The 26,980-nt window shown below is 39.1% G+C and overlaps 1 protein-coding gene across 16 annotated transcripts in view; it reads right to left on the bottom strand.

The window, feature by feature from the left end:
• The window catches only part of LOC106081822 (protein lap4), a 704,386-nt gene that overhangs the window by 273,167 nt on the left and 404,239 nt on the right, over positions 1–26,980 (bottom strand). For all 16 annotated transcript variants that reach the window (XM_059364098.1, XM_059364099.1, XM_059364100.1 and 13 more), the window contains one exon: positions 1,420–1,530. In XM_059364098.1, the coding sequence (XP_059220081.1) occupies positions 1,420–1,530 (111 nt within the window). The remainder of the gene's footprint in view (positions 1–1,419; positions 1,531–26,980) is intronic.

Here is a 26,980-nt window from a genome sequence, read left to right as displayed (position 1 = left end):
ATTTTGATCCCATCCTTACAAGATGTGACATGGAGCGTTTTATTCAATGCCTCATGTGTGTACAAAATTTCATCATAATCGGATCAGATTTATATATAGCTCCCATGTATATCTCTCATCCGATATGTCATTTTAAAGCTGCAGAAGCCACAATTTTGGTCCCATCCTTACAGAATTTGGCATAGAGTGTTTTATTCAACGTCCTCATGTGTGTGCAAAGTTTCATAACAATCGGTCCAGATTTCGATATAGCTCCCATATATATTTTTCATCCGATATGGCCTTTTAAGGCTGCAGAAGCCATAATTTTGGTCCGATCTCTACAAAATTTTTCATGAGATGGTTTAATTGACATCATCAAAATCGATTTAGCTATAACTCCCCTAAATATCTTTCGAATTTTAAGGCTGTGGAGGCCACAATTTTCGTACCATCGTAAGAAAATCGTATAAGGAAGGTTCTATTCGATATTTTAATAGTTGTGCAAAATTAAACTCTCACTAAATTTGGATATAAGTGCTATCTATTGGGTTGACCAAAAAGTAATTGCTGATTTTCTAAAAGAAAGTAAATGCATTTTTAATAAAAATTAGAATGAACTTTAATCAAATATACTTTTTTTACACTTTTTTCTAAAGCGAGCTAAAAGTAACAGCTGATAACTGACAGAAGAAAGAATGCAATTACAGAGTCACAAGCTGTGAAAAAATTTGTCAACGCCGACTATATGAAAAATCCGCAATTATTTTTTGGGCAACCCAATATTAAAAGTATTACGCATACTCCGTGGTGTAGGGTATTATATAGTCGACTCCGCCCGACTTTTGCCTTTAGCTTACTGCTTAAAGCGATCTGGATGGTTCAACGGTAGGAACTAGAACGAAAACGTCCAAGTGAGTCTGATGGCATACTGTCACTTGAACCTAACCTAACACTCAAACGCAATGCCATCTTATGATGGAGGCTATCAAATATAAACGAGGGAATGTTTTATGAAACCAAAGTTTCTATGTTCCGTATTAAGAAGTCCAAATTTGCATATAGAAATTAAAAATGTTACAACATCATTACACCACTGTGTATTGTAGTTTGTAGGGTATGTTTATTTATTTCAATCTCCAATTTTCATCCTTGATCGAAATATTAACAAAATTTAAAAAAAAATATATATTTTCTTTTATATATGAACTTATTACTGTTTTCTTCCAAAAACACCATTAAATTTTTAAACACTTAAATTATGTCGACATAACACCTTTTTTTTTCTTTTCTTAACCTAGTTGCCACACCTTTGTGTAGCCAAAATGGTTCATAAATTTCCCCAAAAATTAGTTGGCAAGGCAATTAGGGTAATTAATATCAAATAAGCAACATTTTGCAAAGAAAGGAAAACAACAAAAACAGCAAAATCATACTTACATGAGATATGAAAATACCCGGCTCACGAGCACCAAAGGGAACGCACGAATGGTCTGTACCGCCAATTATGCTGAAACCCAAGGATCCTTGATTTTTGGGCAAAACCACTTCCTGTAAAATGCCAAGCACACGCACACACACACAAGTACGCATAACAAGAGAAAAGGGGGGAGAGAGAGAGAGAGAGAGAAAAAAAACAGAAAAAAACTTGAATTGAATTTCTTTCATTTTTATGGCATATCATCAAATGGCAAATAAAACATATGCATGAGAATAGGTAGGTGTATGAGGGTAGTATATGTACAAAATATTGTCAATGTGGGTGTGTGTGTATGAAGGATGTTGTAACCAACCAACCGAACCAGCAATGGTATGGAATACTATATTTACATGTTATTCCTGTGGTTCAGTTCAGTTCGAGTTGTTGTTGTTGTCTTTTTTAATATTTTAAAAGCATGCTACACATACAGACAATGAATAATTAATTACAGAGAAACAAAACCACGCAAACATACACTTAAGCAAATACTAATACCAATACTAATACAAATATAAACAAAAATGATATGATATGATATGATGAAAATGAAAACACAAAAGATGATGTTTCTTTTTTTTTTTTTTTTTTGAAAACAACAATCTGCTCGAAATATGATTTACGGGGAAACACTTAAGCATATCGCCAACATAAGCTATCAACAAGGCCAAAAATAGATAAGAGAAACAAAAAACGCAAGCCCCAAAACATCCTCCACCATTAGCCAAATAAAAAAAAAGGGCAAGTGGCAAACAATATCGCTTTTTTTTTAAGAACATTGTAAGCCAAGTTTTAATTGAAACCGAAATTTCTTAACCTTTGGTATTACAAACAAAAGCAATGGCAAGAACGTGTTTTCAAGTACTCAAAGTTCGAAATAAAACAAAACAACTAATTGCTAAGTTTATTTCCTTCGTCATTTTTGATAATTATAAACTTTTTCTAATTGACATTCATGATATGATACAGGCTCTAATTACATTTAGTGATACAAATCTCAATACCACCACACTCAACAAATTGTGTGGGCCTATAACGTCTGACTCAATGCCAGTATTTTTTTCCTTCAGCTTATACCAATTATCATCTTAGGTTAGGTTAGGTCGAAAAGAGGGTGCAGATATTAATCCGCCCCATGCCACTATGGACATACACCTAAGCCAGTAATCGGCTTGTTGGGCGGTCTAAAAACTATAAAGTAACCTCTAAAAAGAAAATTTAAATTAGGAATTCCGTGCTTCTAACAAAATCCTTAATTGTTTTCAATGCCACTCCCCTAAGTTGGGTCATGTCTGAAATTGTGTCTCCACCTAACTACCGGTATCTGTTAGACGCGAAAGCCGGGCAATGACAAAGGAAATGCTCCAACGTCTCATCATCTCCCCTCATGCCCTACACATGCTATCACTTGCCGCACCGATGTTACATAAGTGAGCTCGTAGTCCTATGTGTCCTGTTATGATACCAATAGCTATACTGACGTCCTTCTTGCTTCCTTTCAGTAAAAGCCTCATCTTCTCACCATCTGGATCCCCCCATAGGATTTTCCCCATCCTACCGACCGTTTCGCTGTTCCACAATGTTGCTTGCGCATTCGTCCCTCATTCCCTTAACTTGGACTTCGTCGACCCGAAAGGCTTCGGGTTAACCAAGTTTATTGACAGCAGTCCTCTGGCCTTCACCAACAAATCGTTTGCCCTTTCATTTCCCCTTACTCCGTTATGGCCCGGCACCCAAACGATGCGGATTTTCCCATCCTCAGAGAAGGCGTTTATCTACTTCTTACACAGCAAGACTGTTCGTGACCTTACCGTCCTGGTTGTTTTTGCCCTTATGGCAATTTTACTGTCGGTAAAGATGTTCAGACTCAGACCACTATCTGTCCGTCCGTCTGTCTCTCTGTTCATGTTCATTTTTCTGCCAAGTACAGTTCGCGATTTTCATTCGATCGTCTTCAAATTTAGAATGGCCATCTTATTCCAAATTTGGGGATCTTATTCAAAATTTGAAGACGATCAAATGAAAATCGCGAACTGTACTTCGTACAAAAATGAACCTGGACAAAAAGACAAACGGGCGGATGGATAGACAGACGACCTAGAGACGAAGCCTATTGCAATTGGAAAAAATCGGTTCATTTTTGTATATGCAAATGCAAATTTGCCCATGAACATTCCATTAAGGAACTGGGGCAAACTTCTCACAAATCGATGAGTGCTGTCCGATTCAATTTTAAGATCAATGATAGGGGACCTCCTTTTTATAGCCAAGTCTGAACGGCTTGCCTCAGAGCGACACCTCTTTGGGGAGAAGTTTTTACATGGCAAAGTAACTCACAAAAGTTGCCAGCATTAGGAGGGGATAACCACCGCTGAAAAATTTGCTGATGGTCCTGCCAGGATTCAAAACCAGGCATTCAGCGGCATAGGCGAACATTCTAATCTCTGCGCTACGGTGGCCTCCTTAGCTTTATATATAGCTCCCATATATATGTTTGTTCGATTTGGAGTAATACCACAATAGTATCGTCATTAGTGAACCCATTCTCACGAAATTTGGCACTGGGGAGTCTCTCGACATTACTGGTTAATATGACAGAAATCGGGTGAGATCAAGAGCCTTTGCAAGCGCATGTATCAACCGAACTTCTCAAAACTTTGCACTACGCCTTCTTCTACGACTATCACAAAACGTGTGGATTTTGGTTGAAATCTGTTCAGATTTGGATATAGCTCTCGTATATATATTCTTCCAGGATTCAAAACCAGACATTCAGCGTCATATGAGAACATTCTAACTTCTGCGCTATGGTGGTCTCCTCAGCTTAGAATATAGCTCCCATACATATGTTCGACCGATTTGGGCAAAAATTGCAATAGTATTGACATTTGTGAACCCATTCTCACGAGATTTGGCACTGGGGAGTCTCTCGACATTACTGACATTAATATGACAGAAATCGGTTGAGATCAAGAGCCTTTGCAAGCGCATGTATCAACCGATCTTCTCAAAACTTTGCACTTCGCCTTCTTCTACGACTATCACAAAACGTGTGGATTTTGGTCGAAATCTGTTCAGAATTCGATATAGCTCTCGTATATATATTCGCCCGATTTGGACTAATATTGGATTCCCACATGGTTCCCGACATTGCTGTTGAACTTCATAGACATCGGTTCATATTCAGATATAGCCCTCATATATAGATATCAACCGATTTTCAGCGAATTTCTTAATAGATTTTCTCTAAATTTTTCAATGTCTAAGCGAGAAGACCAAACAGCCCGATGGAAAAATCAAATGGTGGGAGACACCTCGAAACCTGGTATCAGAGATTTTAGAATGAGCGCTATTCTACGTTCGGCTAGTGGAACAAATGTCCTGTCATAGCCAATTAAAGTAAAGTAAGTCTTCTTCTATGATTTAAGCTATAAGGTTAAAATCCGTTTAAATATAGTTTTCATATATATTTTCGTCTGATTTTGTCTAATATTGCAATAATTTGGTCCCCCCTTTTATTTATCTTCCGATTTTCACTTTTAAGGCCTTTGCTAACGCCTTTTTCAACTGATATTCCAAATATTTTGCACTACCATTCGATGCGAGACTCGCACAATATGTCCCGATATTGGTCGAAATTCTTCTCAATGTGGTGTAGAGTAACAAAAGGTCGGTTTCGATCGACTTTAACCCGTCCTTACCTGTTTTAATATGGCAAAACTTTGTTGTCTATGCCCGTTAGAGATCATGCGTTTTTGAATGGAATTAACTACAGGGATAACTCCCAAGTCAATGGTTGCTCAAATCACCCATGGTTGTCAACCATGGGTGATTTTATTTACTTATTAAAAAATCTTCATTTGAAGATACAAGCTGGAGGGACGTGTTAGCAATGTCCTCAAAAAGTTTGGCATGGCTGACCGTGTCAAATGCCTTTGACAGTTCCAGTGCCACGTGAACCGTCCTATCACATACCCTGGGCTGATTGAAGCCAAGGTAAATGTCTGCGGTGATGGCATGCAGAGCAGTTGTGGTGCTTTGCAGTCTTCGAATTCCATGCTGAACCTCGGCAAATGGAAACTCTCCAACGAGGTTCGGAAAAAGTAGTCCCTCAAGCATATATATCGATCTCCAGATTTATGGTTGTAGGGCCATTAAAGCCACATTTATTACCCGATCTGGCTAAAATTTTACATAATGTCCATTGTAAGATCCACAACATCCGATCAGAATATGGTCTACAACAGTCTATAACTTCATATAGCCCCCATATAGACCGTTCTCACGATTTACAGTCTTTGGCTCATAAAAGCTGCAATTATTACTCGATTTGTCTAAAATTTGGCAAAATTATTTGTGTTAAGACCCTCGACATATGTGCCGAATATGGTCAAGATCGGTCTGTATCTTAATATAGCCACCACATGGATCGATATCTGTAATTTAATATAGCCCCTATATAGATCGATATCGTGATTTATGGTCCCAGGCCCATGAAATCCACATTTATTACCAGATTTCGCTGAAATTTGGCACAAGGACTTGGGATAAGATCCGCAATATTAGATTTGAATTTGGTCTAAATCGGTCTATATCTTAATATAACCCCCATATAGACCCATCTCCCGATTTAAGGACTCAGGTCAATTAAAAGCGTATTCATTGTCCGATTTCGCCGGAATATAACACAGAGAGCTGTGTTCAGCTCTTGACATCTGTGTTGAGTATGGTTTAGATGGGACCATGTTTTTTGGTATGTATAGCACCCATAAAGACCGATCTCGCGATTGAAGGACTTTCACCCATAAACAGCGTAGTCATTTTTGAATTTTTCTGAAATTATGTAGAGTAAGCTGTGTTAAACCCCCATACATCCTCTTGGAGTTTGGTGCATATCGATTCGGCATGTAAAGCTGCTAAACACATCGATCATCCGATTTATGGTCTTGTGAACATCATGACTTTTTTTATTGCCAGATGTTTGGTTCTGATCAGACCATATTACGATATAGGTGCTATGGGTTCTGAATCGTAAATTTTGCAACGGATTTTAACGAAATGCGGTTTATTGAGATTCCATTACAGGATATTGTCGGCTTTAGACCGTTTAATGCTTTTTATTCCAAGAATAGTATAGCAAAAAACGTTTAAAAGTCAGCAAAAGGTGTGTTGTTGCTGGAAGCATTTGACTGGTTTCCTGTATCGCGATTTCATTTTCGACCGAGAAAAATCATCAGCAGGAGATGTAAGATGTGGTGTACACATCTGAATTTGAACAGAACTCTTCAAGTCGACTTGTTTCATAAGCGCAAATGCTGTTTATATATACCCGAGTTGGCGGGTATCCAAAGTTCGGTTGAACTCAATGCCGTTTTACTTGTTTAGTTTATTATATCATATAAATAATATCATCAGTATCTCCCTCTCCCTTCCATATACAATGACCACACGTTCGAAAGTTGTCAAAATAAAAAATCTGTCCGACCTTAATTCATAAAAATTCAAACAGGAAGTACACATGTCTGCACATTTAAATATCACCTAGAACACAAATCTTCTGGGAATTTGTATGAATATTTGTTAAAATGTCCTGCGAGTAGACTAAACAACAAGTGAACAACAAAATGCTAAGAAAACAGCAATTCTACAGAAATAGAAATGAATGATAAAAGCAAAATTTAAGGTAATAAAAACATTGACAGCCACAATTGTATGCATAACACAGCAACAACAAAATAGCAACAGTGGCTGCAAAACAAAAAAAAATTATAAAAAAAGAGAGAAAAACAAATAAACACAATTTACAATAATACCCACATCTATGTTTTTTGCAAAATAAAAATGAACAACAAGAGAGATAGAGAGCAGGAGCGAGACACATGTAGCAGAACATATTTACATATGAATAAACATTTTAAGATAATAAACAATGTAATAAAATAAACGTTCGCACTGCCACACGCACATACATACATAGGCATACTCGTCCACATGTGTGTATAGACAGGTAATACAACGAACAGAAAGGACATAGCACAGACTCAATGCAAATGAATGAGACTGAGAGTGTGGTAAAAGGATGTACCGAAAAGGGGGGTTTTTTGAGAATTTTCAAATTATTTGAGTACTTTACATTTTTCATTCAGAGCATTGGATATCTTTAATCCTTACATAGGCCAGGTAAGGTGAAAGTGGCAGGTCAATACCAATTTCCAAAAATGTAGGGAAGTTCACGACCATTGTGACACATACTTGCAACGCAACCTACCGCAGAGCAGTGGCGACTTGGAAGACCACCGTAGTGCAGAGGCATGTCCGCTAATGAAGCTAAACCCTGGGGTTCAAATCCTGGCGAAAACATCATAAACAAGTAAGAGCGTTCTAAGTTCGGCCGCGCCGAATCTTATATACCCTCCACCATGGATCGCATTTGTGGAGTTCTATGCGCGGAATCTCTTTTAAGGCAAACAAAGAATATTGAATAAGAACTGTTATGCTATTGGAGCTATATCAAGTTATAGTCCAATTCGGACCATAAATGAATGCTGAACATTGTAGAAGTCATTGTGCAATATTTCAGTTCATTCAGATAAGAATTGCGCCTTGTAGGGGCTCAAGAAGCAAAATCGGGAGATAGGCTTATATGGGAGCTGTATCAAGCTATTGATCGATTCAGACCATATTAGGTACGTATTTTGAAAGTCATGAGAGAAGCCGTTTTACAAAATTTCTGCCAAATCGGATGAGAATTGGGCCTTCTAGAGGCTCAAGAAGTCAAGACCCAAGATCGGCTTATATGACAGCTATACCAAATTATGGACCGATTTGAATCATACTTAGCACAGTTGTTGGAAGTAATGCCAAAACAATACGAGCAAAATTTCAGTCAAATCGGACCAGAATTGTGCCCTCTAGAGGCTTAAGAAGTCAAGATCCCAGACCGGTTTATATGACAGCTATAACAGGTTATGGACCGATTAGAACCATACTTAGCATAGTTGTTGGAAGTGATACCAAAACACTACGTGCAAAATTTTAGTCAAATCGAACGAAAATTGCGCTCTTTAGCTCAAGACATAAGAACGGTTTATATGGCAGCTATATCAAAACATGGACCGATTTGGCCCATTTTCAATCCCAACCGACCTACACCAATAAGAAGTATTTATTCAAAATTTCAAGCGGCTAGCTTAACTCCTTCGAAAGTTAGCGTGCTTTCGACTGAAAGACAGACGGACGGACATGACTAGATCGACTTAAAATGACATGACGATCAAGAATATAATGGAGGGCGGATGGTGTACTTGAGGAGGATGAGACCTCGATCTACACAGATGGCTCCAAGGTGGAGTCAAGGACTGGATTGGGGGTCTACTCTGATGTACTCAATATCAGTATGTCTCTGAGACTGTCGGACGAATGTACGATCTTTTAGGCAGAGGTCTTTGCCATTGCAATGGCTGCAAGAGAAATTCTGGTAAGGGAATTATAGCCCTCGAAAATCAGAATTTATGTGGACAATATGGCGGCACTCAAGGCCTTGGCGTGGGGGATGGTGAGGTCGAGATGCGTGGCGGACTATTTGAAATCACTGGATAGGCTTCGGGCCCACGATGTGACGCTGCCATGGGTTCCTGGACATGAGGGGATTTCAGGAAATGAGAGGGCGGACGATTGCGCCAGGAGGGGTTCGTTTTCGAGGTACTGAACACAGTAGAGGGAATGGACAGGGCGGCGTCGGTGCCGATGTTGGACACGGTAGATGATTGCCGGACTGAGAAGGCGCTATGGCCGGTCATCGACCGGAGGAGGATGAGGGAATTTGCTGGCATTCGATAAGAGGTAGATGAGTACTTTGACAGGGGTCATAACCGGACACTATGCCATAGGCCGCATGGCAGCGCACATGGGGATACCGCACAATGATTTCTGTAGGAGTTGCCTCGATGAGGATGAGGAGAAGACTATTGAGCACTTGCTGTGTTCCTATCCGGTCTGCAGAGATGTGTTCCTGTTCGGTCTGCTCTGCTTTCGGGGGAGCCGTTTCTTCTGTGATGTGGGTGAACTGGGCGTACGTACCTCTGGTATCTCTGCTGAGGTTTATTGTGGGAACAGGATGTTTCCGACATGGGGTGCCACAGGCTCTGGGGTAGGTAGGTCCGTGCTTGCGTAGCGAACGGCGGTTCTTCACCTCCCGCTTGGGTTTCTCGAATCCTCCTGTTTTTTTTCTTTTATTCGTGTATAATCTCTAGTACGAGGTCCCACATTTTCTTTCTTCTTCCCTTTCTCTCTCTAGGGTACCACAATGGGCCAAACTGGCCTCCGAGTGGACTAACCTTTGGTGGGCGACCCATTCAACCTAACCTATTATCAAAATGCGTGCTCTGTTAAGAACGTTCATAGCGTGCTTCTTCTTCTTCTTCAGCGACGAAGCTCATTTTTGCCTGAATGGGTACGTAAATAAGCAGAATTGTCGATTTTGGAGTGAAAATCAACCAGAAGCATTGCACGAGCTACCAATGCATCCAGAAAACGTCACAGTTTGGTGCGGTTTATGGGCTGGTGGCATCATTGGACCGTACTTCTTCAACGATGATGCGGATCGTAACATTATTGTGAATGGTTAACGCTATCGTGAGATAATATCCAAATTCAAGAGCCTGACTTGAATGACATGTGGTTTCAACATGACGGTACCACATGCCACACAGCACGCGAAACAATGGACTTATTGAGAGGCGAATTCGGTGAACATTTAATTTCACGTTAGGGACCGGCCAATGGCCGCCTAGATCGTGCGATTTAATGCCTTTAGACTACTTTTTGAGAGGCTATGTTAAAGCTCATGTCTATACAGACAAGGCCGCTTTAATTGACGCATTGGAAGACAACATTGAAGCATTTATTCGTGGTATACCGGCCGAAATGTTGGAAAGAGTAGATCGTTGAAGAGCGGCAGGAGGAGGTAGTGAGAAGTGCAGGGCCAAGACCACTGGTGGGAATCCAAACCACAACCCCCGCACTGCAAATTCGAGCATGCAATCAACTCGGCTATAAACCGGGGCGCCTAAAAAGCTATTCCCAGTGAACCAAATGTTCAAAATTGAGTCAGAAGTCTGTACGAAAAATGGAAAATTTATCCAAATTCGAATCCGAAGACTGTCTGAATTCTTAACGAAAAATATATGGAGTGGTTGACACGACTTCGGAACGAATTGTCGGAGGGAAATCTGATGTTTTTGTCGATTTTTCTGACAGAATTCTAAACCAAAATTCTGGGAAATTCGGATATGGCTAGTCCGATTATCGAAACGATCAAGAAAATGTATACTTTATGGGGTCCTAGATCAATATATCGAGGTTCTACAAACGGAATGACTAGATTAGTATACCCCCATCCTATGGCGGTGGGTATAAAAAACCATACGACAGCTCGTTCAGAATTCTTTCTGAACTATCGGAACAAAACTTCCTACAGACAAACAGTCCAAAAATCGTTCAGAATTCTTTCCGATGCTTCGGAAGAAAAAATTTTAATAAATGTATGACAAGACGATCAAAAAAATTCCTACAGACAAGCACTTCAGAAATTGTTCAGAATTCCTTAGAATCCCTTTGATCTGTCCCACGAAAAATTAAAAAAAAAAACTCCTACGATAAGACGTTCACAACTCGTTCAGAATTCCTTCCGAAGTGTCGGAAAAACTTCCCCAGAAAACCAAACAGAGTTCGTATCGATTTCGATAAGATCCTATCGGAAGAGTTCAGAATTTGTATAGAAATGTCTGACATCCGAAATTTGGTTCCCTGGACATTGTTGCTAATTTCAGAATTGTTTCCTTCAAAATTTCCCCTACGCATCCTATTTTACACAAATGTACATACAAACACAAAGCCATAGGACCAAACGATTTTATTTGTTTAACGCTTTGTATATGGGAATATGTTTATATTTTGATTGCTGCTTTTAATGTTGATAAATATATGATGGCAATAAAAGTGAGATGTTCCAAGGTACAGCATCAGAGGAGATATAAAATTTTAAAGTAAAAATGAAAATAAAACGACAATATCCGTATGCAGATAACACGTGTGCAGCTATAGGAGACAACTGAATTCACATTTAAAACATCAGGCAAAGGTAATAGAGTTTTGCTACTATTTTTTGGGGGCAAAGCATAAATATTTTTTTAAAGACTTTCATATACTCCATAACACTTTATAATAAAATTATGAATGTCTAAATTATTATGCTGTTTTAGTTATGGCCAAAGAAGACTTTGATTAACATACATATATGATGAAGAAAAGTGACAGAATCGGGTATGTTTCAGGTTTCACTTTCTGCGACAATTTCTATAAAAAATTAAATTTTAGAAAATTTTACGTTCAGCTTAGATCAACGGAATATTCTTCTACCTTCGAATAAAAAGGCAAAACAAGAAAATCCTTTAAAAAGTTAAGGCAAAATGTGGTGTGCAAAATGCATTGGACAGGCTACAGCGATCAAGTAGAATTTCATTCAAAAGGGCATGATTCTACCATTGCACTGCTCACAAAGCAGTCTGACAAGGCACCAGGTAAGACCAAAATCGCGATCACTGTAGTCTGCCCAATGCATTTGCCACACCACATTTTGCTTAATTATTTAAAGAGGTTTTTGTTGTTTTGCTGTTCTTTCGCAATAGAAACACAAACCCATTAGTCGAAGCTCGACGTAAATCCACAACGAAATGAACTAATTTTGTAACAAAAATCATTTTATCGCCTCTCCTATGGGTGACCACCATAAATAACTTATTACGGATGCTGACTGAGGAGGGATTTGAACTCGTTTGCTACGCAGACCATGTTATAGTAGTTGGAAGTGTCACATTCAGCAGCATACCGAGAAGGCTCACAGATGATGGACACTGTGTAGACGAGCCGTAGGCTCGAATCCGAATAAGAATAGTCGACTGGCTCTACAGCAACGTGATTAGATCAATACTTACTTACGCCTCAAAAGTTTGGTGGACTGCGATGTAGTAAAAGGCATATCGAATAAATGTGAGGCAGAGGCTATGAGACTAAGTCGATGAAAGAATGTATAACGGATAGGAGCAGTCTACACCATCGCGATAGAACTTAAGCAACGATAGAAAACCTCAGAGAAATGTAGAAGACAGAGTAGGCGTGGGGGTCTACACTGAAAACCCTAGGACGGTCCTCCAGGCGGAGATTCGGACGATCACGAAAAGCGAGTTGTTGTGGTGTTAACGCAAGACATTGAGTGTGAACTTCTTTGGGGACCGTAAACTGGCCACCAGGCCAATAACAACCAGGATGGCAAGGTCATGCACAGCCATGGAGAGTAAGAAGGAGATAAACGCCTTCTCTGAAAATGCTACGGTATGCACCGTTTATATGGCGAGCCATAGCGGTTTGAGGGCGAGCTAAAGGGGAGACAAATAGGCCGTAGGGGCCAGAAGACTGTCATCAGCAGACATGAACCGACTTAGAGGCGTGGTATGAAGAACAATTAATGACTTTGTAATCAGCACGAAATTCTTGACTTAGTTTTTTTATTTTATTTTTTCGAGGAGTATTTAGCGCGGTGTTTTGTGAAATTGATTATGGTGCTCTACACACCTACAACCAATTAGTGGTATCACATTGGAGCAAAATGTGGCAGTCTGCCACTTTAAGCTAGTTTAAAAACGAGTGCGTACATTGTAGAACGAGTGCGAAACGTCCTGTTATTACGCTTGAAAGGAGATGTATGGCTACAGTTCCATACGGAATACTACGGATGCCTAGGGATAAACTGAGAAAGTTGTGAAAGTGCGTCACACTTGAACCAATTCGAGATAAGATGTTCAGCACTCGCATTCTTACCAGTGAAGCTTGATCGAAAGATTTGAGGGCTAGGAGACCTTGGTCTTTACTGATGACTGGAAGATGGAAACGGGTACATTATTGGAAGGTCTACTCTAATACACTTGGCTTCGGTGTATCCTTGAGTCTACCTGCTGAATATATATTGTCATTTAGGAGGAGATCTGTACCATAACATTAATGACCATCAAAATCCTAGAAAATGATTTGAGTCGTATTCCTCAAGTGTTTGTCTATGTTAGAGTGTCTACCCAGAGTGCAAGTCCTGTTCGTAGCGACCGAATTTAACCGACTCGTAGGCCACATAAACCGATCTTGGGCCTTGACTCCTTGAGCTTCTAGAGGGCGCAATTCTTTGTGCTAAGTATGGTTCAAATCGGTTCATAACCTGTTATAGCTGCCATATAAACTGATCTCACGATTATACTTCTTGAGTGTCTAGAGGGGTTTTGGTTAAAATTTTGCACGTGTTGTTTTGGTATCACTTCCAACAATTGTACCAATCGGTTCATAACCTGATATCGCTGTCATATTAATCGATCTCCCGATTAGACTACTTGAGCTTCTAGGGGCCGCAATTCTTGAAGGTTGAATGCGTCTGTGGATAGTGGTTGAAGGCGTAAGCTAGCTGCACAAAATTTTGTACATATACTTCTTATTGATGTAGGTCGTTGTGGATTTCAAATAGGCCATATCGGTACAGATTTGGTCCTTAGATTTGAGTTCTTGAGCTCCTAGAAGCTGCAAATATTAACCGATTGAGCACGAAATGTTCCGTTACGAATTTCAACAATCGTGCCAAATGTGGTCGGCATCGGTCTATAACCTGATACAGCTCCTGATCATAAAAATGGGCTAAACTGGCCTCCCAGATAACTCATCTTGAAGGTAGGCTGCACATTCAACCTAAATAAAATTTTCTACCAGGTTAGGTTAGGTAAAGTTGAAAAGAGGGTGCGGAGAGTAAACCACCCCATGCCACTATGGACATACACTTAAGCCAGTAATCGGCTTGTTGTGCACTCTAAATACTAAAAAGTGGCCTCGAAAAAAAACATTTAAGTCAGGAATTCCCTGCTGCTTAAAAAATCCCTGATTGTTTTCCATAACACGCCGCCGCTTAGTTGGTTTATGTCTGGTATTGTGTCCCTACCTAAGTGCCAGTGTCTTTTAGCTGCGAAAGCCGGCCAATGACATGTGAAATGCTCCAACGTCTCATCATCTTCTCCCCATGCCCTACACATGTCCTACACATGCTATCACTTGCTACACCAATTTCTCAAAAGTGAGCTCGTAGTCCTATGTGTGCTTCCTTTCAGTAATAGCATCGTTTTTCTCACAATCCGGATCTCCCCATAGAATTGTCATCGTCCTGCCGATCGTTTAGTTGTTCCGTAGTGTTGCGTCGACCTGAAAGACTTCGGGTTAACCAAGTTTGTTGAACGCAGTTCTCTGGCCTTCACTGCCAAATCGTCTGCCTTTTCATTCACCCTTACTACGCCATGGCCCGGCACCCAAACCATGCGGATCGTGCTATTCTCAGAGAAAGAGTTTATCTCCATCTTACACTCCAGGACTGTTCGTGACTTTATCGTCTTGGTTGTTATTGCCCTTATGGCCAGTTTACTGTCCGCAAAGACGTTCACACTCGACGTCCTCGCGTTAGCACCACACCACCTCACGCATTCCGTGATCGCCCGGATCTCCGTCTGCAGGACCGTTTTATGGTCAGGCAGTCTAAAATAGATCTCAGTACCTGTGTGCTCAATGTAGTCCCCCAAGGCACATTTATTGTCCGAAATTTGGGACAGTGAGTTGTGCTAGACCCTTCGACATCCTTCTTCAATTTGGCATAGATCGGTCCAGATTTGGATATAGCTGCGATATAGACCGATCTCTCGATTTAAGGTCTTGCGACCAGAAAAGGCACATTTATTGTCCGATTTTGCTGAAATTTGGGACAATCAGTTATGTTTGACCCTTCGACATCCTTCTTCAATTTGGCCCAGATCGTTCCAGATTTGGATATAGCTGCCATATAGACCGATCTCTCGATTTAAGGTCTTGGGCCCATAAAAGGCACATTTATTGTCCGATTTTGCCAAAATTTGGGACAGTGAGTTGTGTTAGGCCTTTCGACATCCTTCTTCAGTTTGGCCCAGATCGGTCCAGATTTGGATATAGCTGCCATATAGGCCGATTTTTCGATTTAAGGTCTTGCGCCCATAAAAGACGCATTTATTGTTCGATTTTGCCAAAATTTGGGACAGTGAGTTGTGTTAGGCCTTTCTACATCCTTCTCCAATTTGGCCTAGATCGGTACAGATTTGGATATAGCTGCCATATAGACCGATCTCTCGATTTAAGGTCTTGGGCCCACAAAAGGCACATTTATTGTCCGATTTTGCTAAAATTTGGGACAGTGAGTTGTGTTAGACCCTTCGACATCCTTCTTCAATTTGGCCTAGATCGTTCCAGATTTGGATATAGCTGCCATATAGACCGATCTCTCGATTTAAGGTTTTGGGGCCATAAAAGGCGCATCTATTGTCCGATGTCTCCGCAACATGAGACAGTGAATTAGGTTAAGCCCCTCGACATACCTCTGCAATATGGCACAGATCGGTCCAGAATTGGATATAGCTGCCATATAAAGGCGCATTTATTGTCCGATCTTGCCAAAATTTTGGACAATGAATTGTGTTAGACCCTTCGACATCCTTCTTCAATTTGGCCCAGATCAGGCCAGATTTGGATATAGCTGTCATATATACCGATCTTTCGATTTAAGGTCTTGCGCCCATAAAAGGCGCATTTGTTGTCTGATTTTGCCAAAATTTGGGACAGTGAGTTATGTTAGACCCTTCGACATCCTTCTTCCTTGTACTTTATTGTGTTTCGTCCAAATGGCAACATATTTCGATATAACTGCTATGGGGCATAAGGTATGCATTTTTCACCGGATTTGACGAAAGGTGGTTTACATATATACCAGAGGTGGTGGGTATCCAAAGTTCGGATACCCACCATCATATTGGCCTTTGTATATCTAGAGGAATAGAGTATATAGATCAATTTTAAGATTTGACATCTTCTAGGATTAGTTTTCATCCGTCATCATTCATGAGAGCAACATTTCGTTGGCATATTTTGTTCTTCATTAATTTAATGACATCACATACCAATATCACATCACTTTCCTATATAGCCCACAAAGATGTTAACTTTATAATGCCCAATAGACAAAACTTGTAAAAATATCTAAAAATATGTCACCATTGATTATGTCTTTATTTTACCAATTTTTTTATGGCAATTTTAAAAGTAGAAACTTCATAAGTCTACGAAAGTATAATGGTTAAAGTCCAGACGAATTCTAATGGACCTGAACCAAATCGCTTATGCCAAGAACCACCACATGTTCTACCGCCCTTCCTTTCCAAAAATCCCAAGACCTTAATTTCACAGCAGAGTTTGCTCCCACGCTACGTTTGCCTAACCATGGTGTCATTTCCTCAAATTACATGGCCTGCATCCGAGTTGCGCAACATGTCTTTTATTTCATATATTTTTCAAAAAAAAAAAAAAGAAATGAAACAGGAGAACTTGGCAAAAGATTTAAGAATCCTTATTTGAGAGTTGTTTGAATAACGAGCACCTCGTGCAAGCAGCAGCATTCGCTTTAATTCCGGCAACCGTACTACAGCCAGCGCATCACCATCAAGACGTGGAAACACCATAAATTTGTTATAAAAATATAATGTCAGCCGGTATGGCGCACGCAGTCTGGAGTCTGGTGGTGGAAACTGTGGTGGCTGAAATCCGTTACCAATAGCTTCAGACCACACTTTCATTTTTTTTTCTTTGGTTTTTCTTGTTTCCCAACTACCTGTCACAGTTTCATTTTAACTGCAATCATGGCAACATTGGGCGCATGAATGTTGGCGGATATGAAGGCCATTTGCAAAGAAAGACCTGATGCTTAAAATTTTATGACTGCAATTTTGTGGCGTGAGAGCAACATTTCGTTGGCATATTTTGTTTGTCATGAATTTAATGACATCACATTTTTCATTGGAAATCAAATCATATCTTGAGATTGGTCTTTCTGCATAACTTCCGTTTAAAATTTTATGAAATTTGTTGAACAAAAAAAAAACCAACACTGACAGATGTCAATAACGAAAAAGAACAAGGCATAGTAAGGGTTATTAGACCCTTATTTTAGAATTATGAAGTAAGAGAGTACTCTTTCTTAGGCATATATCAATAGCATTGTAAGAAGGTAGGAGGTGCATTTTCTTGTTCTTAAGAAATATAAAACTTGGTCCAAATAAAATTCTCGGAGAAAACTTTGTCGATATCACTTTTTTATACAAATACAAGAATCCTCCATTAATAATGGTATTTGGTAAGGTTAGGTTGAAAAGAGGGTGCAGGTATTAATCTGCCCCATGCCCCTTTAGACATACAGCTAAGTAATTGGCTTGTTCTGCGATTTAAAAACTTAAAAATATCCTCGAAAAAGAAAATCTATGTTAGGAATTCCGTGCTACTTACAAAATCTTTAACTGTTTTCCATGCCACGCCCCTAAATTGGTTCATGTCTGGTATTGTGTCTCCACCTAAGTACCGGGGCAATGACGTAGGAAATGCTTCAACCTCTCATCATCTTCCCCACATGCTCCAAACATGCTATAACTTGCCGCAGCGATTTTGCATAAGTAAGCTCGTGTCCCGTTGTGATAGCGAAAGCTATACTGACCTCCTTTTTACCTCCTTTCAGTCATAGACTAGTTTTCTCACGATCCGGATCTGCTTATAATAATTTCGCCCTTTTACCGACCGTTTCACTGTTCCACAGTGTAACATGCGCGTTCGTCCATCAGGCCCTTAAATCGGATTGTGTCGCCCTGAAAGGCTTCGGGTTGACCAAGTTCATTGACGGCAGTCTTCAGACCATCACTGCCAAATCGTCTGCAAATCGTTATTCCCCCATACTTCGCTATGAACCGGCAGCCACGCGATGCGAATTGTGCCTTTTAAGCGTTAATCTCCTTCTTACACTCCGAGGTTGTTCGTGACTTTAACTTCCTAGTCTGTAAAGATGTTCACACTCGACGTCCTCGCGTTAGCACCACACCACCTCACGCATTCCGTGAACGCACGGATCTCTGCCTGCAGGATCATATTATGGTCAAGCAGTCGAAAACATATCTCCGAGGCTGTTCGTGACCTTCCTGGTCTGTAAAAGAGTTCGCACTCGACGTCTTTGCCTGAACATCGCACCACCTCACGCATTCTGTGATAGCCTGCAGGATCGTATTATGGTCGAGCAGTCTAAAACAGATCTCAGTCTTTGGGTTGTCAATGTAGACCCCTAGGTCCACTCTGTCCTCTAGCTTTGATCGATCTGTATAGCAGGATCTCCCATTTGGCAATGCCAGAGTTCCGTCAATACAAGACTGTGCTTGTGGCACCAGTGATTCGCACTCGACCTTAAGTGTCGTCTCAGATAAACCTCATCTCTTCCTTCCAGGTTTCCTTTCGTCGCCTAGATTCGACTGCGATTGTATGACCTGCTCCCATCCTCCATCCATTCTCCCATCGCCTTAAGTCCCATAGACGCAATGGCTGCCTCCCACTTAATCTGTTTGTCTATGGATGGGATATCTATTGGTCTGCCCAAAAAGTAATTGCGGATTTTTAAAAAGAAAGTAAATGCATTTTTAATAAGACTTAGAATGAACTTTAATCAAATATAATTTTTTTACACTTTTTTTCTAAAGCAAGCTAAAAGTAACAGCTGATAACTGACAGAAGAAAGAATGCAATTACAGAGTCACAAGCTGTGAAAAAATTTGTCAACGCCGACTATATGAAAAATCGGCAATTACTTTTTGGGCAACCCAATAGAATAGCCTCCAGTGCCCTAGAGGGCGTGGTTCTCATTGCTCCGCCTATGCCAAGACAACATGTTCTCTGAACCTGGTGCATTATCCTTACGTAACACATTTTATCCATCGCATTCCATCCAACTACTGAGGCGTAAGTAAGTAATCGCGCTCCTTTACAGCCAGTGGACTATCTACGGTGCCTTCTCGGTACGCTCCTAAATTTTACACATTGAATTAAGTTTCCTAACCAAGATCACTACTAAGTATTTCATCGTTTTGTTAAGGAAAAGTCAGATAACGAAATCGTTCTGTTTAGGAAAGATGGACAACCTTTGTCTTCCTCTTGAATAGACAGATTTCACTCTTCTCTGGTTTAACATTGATACCCCTAAATTTACCCCAGTCATTTATCATCTCCAAGAGATTTTCGCCGTTTCTGCACAGCTGAATCCTTGTTTCTTATGCCACTTCTCCCCTTATTTGTATTTCATGTGACTATGCCACTATGTTTTTACTCAAAAAAAAAAAAAATATTTTCTTAAAATTTCTGATTTTTTTTCTGTGTATGGTTCCTCAACTTCGGATGCATTTTCATACAAAAGTTAATAATTCCGGATGAAAAGGCAAACGTCTTGATTGTGCTCAGATTTATGCCTCTCAGTTCTGAAAAATAGAACCCAGCATGCTATTTTTTTTTTTTATATTGACCTACAACAGGGAGCAGACAAAGAAATTGAAAACTGTCTTCCAAGATCTTATGACATCACCAACAAATGCCAACATTCCTTAAGCGAATATGAAACATTTTTGTTTTAACTTCGTTTACTACGTTCAGTTATGATTCCGTACAGAACATTGATGTCTGTCTCAAGCGTTCGTTCCATAGATGCATTATTTCTTCACATCCGGCTGTTAAATTCCAGCATTATAGCTCTGACAGTCGCAGTAAGCAGCTGGTGCATGGCACGACATCTAAAACAACAACGACTGTCAAAAGTCGTTTCGCGGGTGTACAAGGGTTGCATTTTATATTTAGGGATTGGACAACCCTTGTGTTGCAACTGACAGCTCAATCGTAAAGCTTGACATTTTTGAGGTTATACGTACTCAGAACGTTTTGACATACGAGCGCTATTTGTGTTGTTTACAGTAATTTAATTTAAAAGATTCATCTCGCCCATAAAATGAGGGATGGATGGGAGCAGCTCATACCATCGCGGTATAATCAAGGCGACGTTAGGAAACCTGGAAGGAAGGGAAGTGGTTTCCGATCGGCTACTTGATATGAAGGTTGAAGTCGAGTGCGAGGCACTGCTGCCATCGGCACAGACGATCATGTTACATGAATGGATCAAAGCTGGAGGACAGAGTGGGTCTGGGGGTCTACCTAGAGAACCCAGGGACTGAGATCTGTTTTAGGCTGCCTGACCATAATACGGTCCTGCGGGCGGAGATTCGGGCGATAACGGAATGCGTGAGGTGGTGTGGTGCTAACGCGAGGACGTCAAGTGTGAACATCTTTATCGACAGTAAAATTGCCATAAAGGCAATAACAACCAGGACGGTAAGGTCACGAACAGTCTCAAAATCATCCCTGGAGCTACTGGACCGTTTACAAAGGAGAGCGATAGCGTTGGTTGGGTACAGTGGGACATCCAACTCTATTGCCTCCCTTTATCATCGTCGCAATGTGGGTTGTTTGGCGTTGTTCTATCGCTACTTTCATTGTGTGTGTTCGTCTGATATTTGTTTTCTTATTCCTGATGTAAGGATGTATGTCAGGGATACTAGACATTCCAGGAACTCGCACCCGTTTCTAATTGATTGGCCGCACAATGCATTATAGAGAGAATTCTTATTTCACCCGAACCGTTCGTATGTGGAATCGACTTCCGGCTAATGTTTTTCCCACCCACTTTGACATCGAAGGATTCAAGACAAATATCAATAAGCACAACATCCACTACATTTTTTCTGATGATTTCACCAGGTATTCGAACCTAGGCGATCAGCGTCATAGGCGGACATGCTAACTTCTGCGCTACGGTGGCACAGATTTTTTTTTTTTTTTGTCCATAAGCAGGTTAAGTTCGAAGATGGGCTATATCGGACTGTATCTTGATATAGCCCCCATATAGACCGATCCGCCAATTTAGGGTCTTAAGCTCATAAAAGCCACATTTACTATCCGATTTTGCTGAAATTTGGGACAATGAGTTGTGTTAGGCCCATTGACATCCTTCTTTAAATTGGATCAGATCGGTACAGATTTGGATATAGCTGTCATATAGACCGATCTCTCGATTTAAGATTTTGGGCCCATAAAATGCGCATTTATTGTCCGATGTCGCAGAAATTCGGAACAGTGAGTTAAGTTAAGCCCCTCAACATACTTCTGTAATATGGGACGGATCGGTCTAGATTTGGATATAGCTGCCATATAGACCGATCTCTCGATTTAAGGTTTTGAGGCCGTAAAAGGCGCATTTATTGCCTGATTTCGCCGAAATTTGGGACAGTGAGTTGTGTTAGGCTCTTCGATGTTTTTCTGCAACTTGGTCCAGATTTAGATATAGCTGTCATTTCGCTCAATTTAAAGTCTTGGCCCCATAAAAGGCGCATTTATAATCCGATTTCTCTGAAATTTGACACGAAAGATGGTGGTGGGTATACAAAGTTCGGCCCGGCCGAACTTAACGCCTCTTTACTTGTTTAACATTTTTTCGATCTAATCGACAAGAGCTTTATTTTGAGCAAATATCAAATTCTGCGGAATCCAACGAGAACATATCTTTTTTTACGGCATGCTATTCATGGAATATCGAATATATGCTGGTGGAAGAAATACTCAAGTATGATTCTCACGGACTAACAAGATGAGAGGAAATTAGTTTTTATACCCAACACCACTACTGTGGTACAGGATATTATAACTTAGTGCATTTGCTTGTAACACCCAGAAGAAAAGCAGATAGACCCATTAATAAGTATACCGATCAACTCAGAGCCACTTTCTGATTCGATTTAGCTATGTCTGTCTGTCTGTCCGTCCGTCTGTCCATGTTCATTTATGTATAAACTACAGGTCGCAGTTTTCATCCGATCGTCATCCAATTTGGTACAGGCATGTTTCCCGGCCTTCAGACGAAGCCTATTGAATTTTAAAAAATCAGTTTAGATTTAGATATAGCTCCCATATATCTGTTCGTCCGATTTGTAGTAATAATGCAATAAAATGGTCATTAGTTAACCGATTCTCTCGAAATTTGGCAGGAAAGACTTTCTTATGACTCTCGACAATTACTGGTGAATTTCATTGAAATCGGTTCAGATTTGAATATAGCTCTCATATATATAACGCCAGATTTTCACTTTTATGGTCAATGCAAGCGCATTTATTGACTAATCTTGCCAAAACTTTGTAGAACGCTTTCCCCGAAGACTTCCACAATATCTATAAAGTTTTTTTCAAAATCGGTTCAGATATAGATATAACTCCCATATATACGTTCGTACGATTTTGAGAAAAATTGCAATAAAGTGCTCATTTATTAAGCGATCCTCTCGAAATTTGGCAGGAAAGATTTGTTTTATGACACTCAATATTACTGGTGAATTTCATAGCACTCGGTCCAGATTGAGATATAGCTGCCATATATGTATTCTAGGGCCACTGCAGGCGCATTTATTGAATCTTGCCAAAATTTTGTACAGCGCTTTCCCCGACAACTACCACAATATCTTAGAAGTTTGCTAGAAATCGGTTCAAATTTAGATATAGCTCCCATATATATGTTCGTCAGATTTGGACTAATATTGCAATAGTGCTCATTTGTTAACCGATTCTCTCAAAATTTGGAAGGATGGATTTTCTTATGTCTTCTAATATTAGTTATAGGTGCCATATATGTTTTTCGCCCGATTTTCACTTCTGGGTCACTGCAAGCGCATTATTGACCAATATTGCGAAACACTTTCCTCGATGCCTTCCACAATATCTAAGAAGTTTGGTCAAAATCGGTTCAGATTAAGATGTAGCTGTAGATGTTACGCGGATTTTGGCTAATTTGCAATAATGTTGTCATTTGCCAACCGTATTTATTACAGTTTAAACATATTGTAGTTGCTCGAAATTTGGAATTTTTTAATAACCCATCTGAAAATATCTGCCGAGGTCATAATTGTTTCAAAATTAGATATAGCTCCCACATAGTACCTACAGTGTGGGTGTAGGTTATTCTAAAGTCGGCACCGCCCGACTTTTGCCTTTCCTGAATGGTTTAATTCTGTGTTTATCCAGCTATGACAGTTATTTCTCAAACTTCAAATAAAAGGTTTCACTTTTTCGCATTTTCGCATACATACAGCGGTCAAAAAAAGTATTCATCATTCAATGTTTTTTTTTTAATAAGTCTACAAAAGACAATTGGAATAAAAACATATTAAACTAATGATGCAGTAGTGCTTGTGTGATATATATGTACACAATTTCATTGTTTTTAAAGAAAAAAATAGTATTTATTGGAACAAAAAGGGCCATTTTACAGTTGAACACAAAAAATTAAACAAAAAAAGTATTCATCATTGCAAAAAAACAAAAAAATAAATAACATAATTTAAAAAAATTAATACTTTGTTATTCGACCACCGCGTCTTATAACTTCTTTTAAACGGTTTGACATCGATTGGACTAATTTAGCGGTTATATTTTGGTCTATATTAGTCCATTCCTCCATTATCACCTGTTGCATTTGACTCTTGCTCGAAAAATTGCGCGTTCTCAATTTGCGTTCGAGATGTTCCCAAAGATGTTCAATTGGGTTCAAGTCGGGACTTTGAGGAGGAGTTTTAATGACTTTGGGGCAGTTATACAGCATCCACATCTTGGTATTTAAAGCAGAATGTTTGGGGTCATTATCTTGATAATATTGAAAGTTATTACCAAGCCCATGTTTTACAGCACTATCTTTTAAATTCCTCTTTAAAATGTCAATGTAATACTTATGATCCATTACTCCATTAATAATTTCAAGATTTCCCGCTCCTGAAGCCGCCATACACCCCCAAACCATTAAACCACCTCCACCATGTTTTACAGTAGCAACTGTGTTTCGTTCTTCAAGCTCTGTATTTGGTTTTCTGTACACTATGACCTTTCCATCGCACCCAAAAAGATTAAACTTGCTCTCGTCTGCAAAAATGACTGTTTTCCAAAATGATTCGGGCTGTTTTACATACATTTTTGCGAAGTTTAGCCTTTTCACTCGGTTTATTTTATTTATAAAGGGCTTCTTACGTGCAGTTCTTCCTCTGTAACTATGCCTTTTGAGTGTATTTCGAATTGTTTGTGTAGTAACTTCCTTCCCTAAATATTCCATAGTGTTTTTACGAAGAATGGTCGCATTTGTCTTCGGAGTTTTCTGAATTTGCCGCACTAGCCAACGCACATCTCCAACTGAAAGTGCTTTTGGTCGACCAGATCTTGGTTTATTGTCAACAGTTTTCGTTTCTGTCCACTTTCTGATGATGGATTGTATAGTAGATCGTGGTCTATTTAATATTTCACTGATAGTTTTTTGAGTTAAACCATTCCTGTGGTGTTTTATTATCAAAACTTTTACCTCATCAGAAACCTCGTTTTGCTTACGACCCATTTTGACAAAAACTATATTTTCAATGAAATTAAATATTTGCCGTCAAGGGCAAAGCCTACTTTACTAAATAAAACAGAAAAGGGGGATTCCCAAATAATATTTGAATTTGACTTTGATGATAGCACATCAATGATGAATACTTTTTTTGTTCTGTTTTTGGTGTTATTATATAAAATTGCATTTTTTGCGCTAATTAAATTTATTTTTTGAATATATTTTAAAACATATTACGAAAAATAAACCATTGCATAAAACTGCATTATTTGTTTACTTTAAATTTTCTTCAATTACCCAAAATAAGTGAATTTATTATCAATTTTGCTAATGATGAATACTTTTTTTGACCGCTGTACATTTTTTATAAAAACACTCTTCCACGAACATCCCATTAAAAAAAATCAGGACTTCTCTTAAATCTGTCATTGCTGTTCAATGCAAACGTAAACTCGATGGTTAAGATTTTCCTTTTTTATGACTGCATCCGTACGACATTCCGCTTTAGCCTGATTCTACGATATATGGATTGATTCCAACTCTGTTTTCGAGCAGCGGATCCATATGAACATCTGCTATATCATCGCGCGGTCGGCGTAGGATATGACCCAACCAAGTCCATTTTCTCTTGCGGATTTCTACATCGGTAGGGGAAGTTTTTGCGGGTAGTCGCTTGTGTCAATTTCCAAGTTATACAGCGATATAATAAAATAGATTTCACACTACTGTTGATGATTCTGAGTTTTGTATTATGTGAGATGTCACTGCATCTCCAAACTTTGTTGGGTTTAAGAAAAGCGCTTCTAGCCTTTTTGAAACGTACTCGTATGTCTGCTTCCAACCCTCTGTCTTTTGTTACTTTGCTGCCAAGATAGGAAAATTTTATATTTCCATTGGGCTTTTGGTCTTCCAGTATTTAATGTTTCTATCCCCATCAATTTCGTCTTTGCTATGTTTATCTTCAGACCTATTTTGGCAGCATTTTCATTCAATCCTTCCAATTTCGCCTTTATGTGCTAAAAGATATCTCCAAGCAATTCGTTTATGCCCCACCATATACCGTAGTGTGCCTCAGCATTAGTTACCCTATATCCAAGAATACTGAACGCGCTATACGCCTTGTATTATTGATACGATTTTGGCCTTTTATACGCTTGAGTAATCCGGAAGCTTTAGTATACAACACATCCCAATACTGCTGTTAACTTTGATGCTTCAGTGCAGATAAGCATTTGATCTTCGTTTGTATAGTGACCAATAGGCTGTGTTATCTCTTTCAGGTCAATTATATCAGCGAATCAAAAAAATGTTTGGTGTAACCAAATTATGTTTGTGAGAAACATATTAGGTTTCTTTGCGAAATAATATTTACTCAAAATTTATATATTTTTGTTTCATTAAAAAAAAAGGTTAAATTTCAAATGAAACAATAAAGCTTGACTCTGCTCCTGTGGGAGACAAATAATGTAGGAAACAAAATATAGTTGGCATAAGCATAAAGATTATTGTGGGATATAAAAAACCTTTAAATAATTGGTTCGCTCAAACAATTATTTAATTTTGAGATTCAGATTCCTTTTTATGCACTTAAAATTGTTATATCAACCCTGAGTTTTTTAAGTGTTTTTCAGCTTCTTACAGACTACTTATTGGGTTTTGATATTAAATAAATTATATGGTTGGCACAAAAATATTATGTTTGCACAGACAACTATACAAATCGTAAGACTACAGCTATACAAAACTGAAGTTATACAAATAGGAAAAATCATTAAAGGATAATTTATGGTCTAGGACTCTTCCAAACAGGTCTATCACTCTATTTACAAACATAACTATGTTTAAATCTATTCTGACCAAAAACTATACAAAAATAAACTCAAAAATTAAAAGGTATCCGGCAATGATACTTTCAAATACTACAAATGTTTAAGAAGCATTAAAAAATTGCTATAAAAAATGAATTATGTTACAATCAAAAAAAAGTTATTGATTAAAAAATATTTTTATTAAAAAAATTAACAAAATTATAGCAAAACAAAAATCAAATCAAAAAGGGTAGACTGTTAGTGTAGCTGAACTTTGTAACCCTTGGATGGTTA

This window comes from Stomoxys calcitrans, chromosome 2 (assembly GCF_963082655.1).
Source record: "Stomoxys calcitrans chromosome 2, idStoCalc2.1, whole genome shotgun sequence".
Classification (NCBI taxonomy): Eukaryota; Metazoa; Arthropoda; class Insecta; order Diptera; family Muscidae; genus Stomoxys; species Stomoxys calcitrans.
The sequence above is the reverse complement of the archived record's forward strand: the minus strand, read 5'-3'. Positions and strand labels throughout refer to the sequence as shown.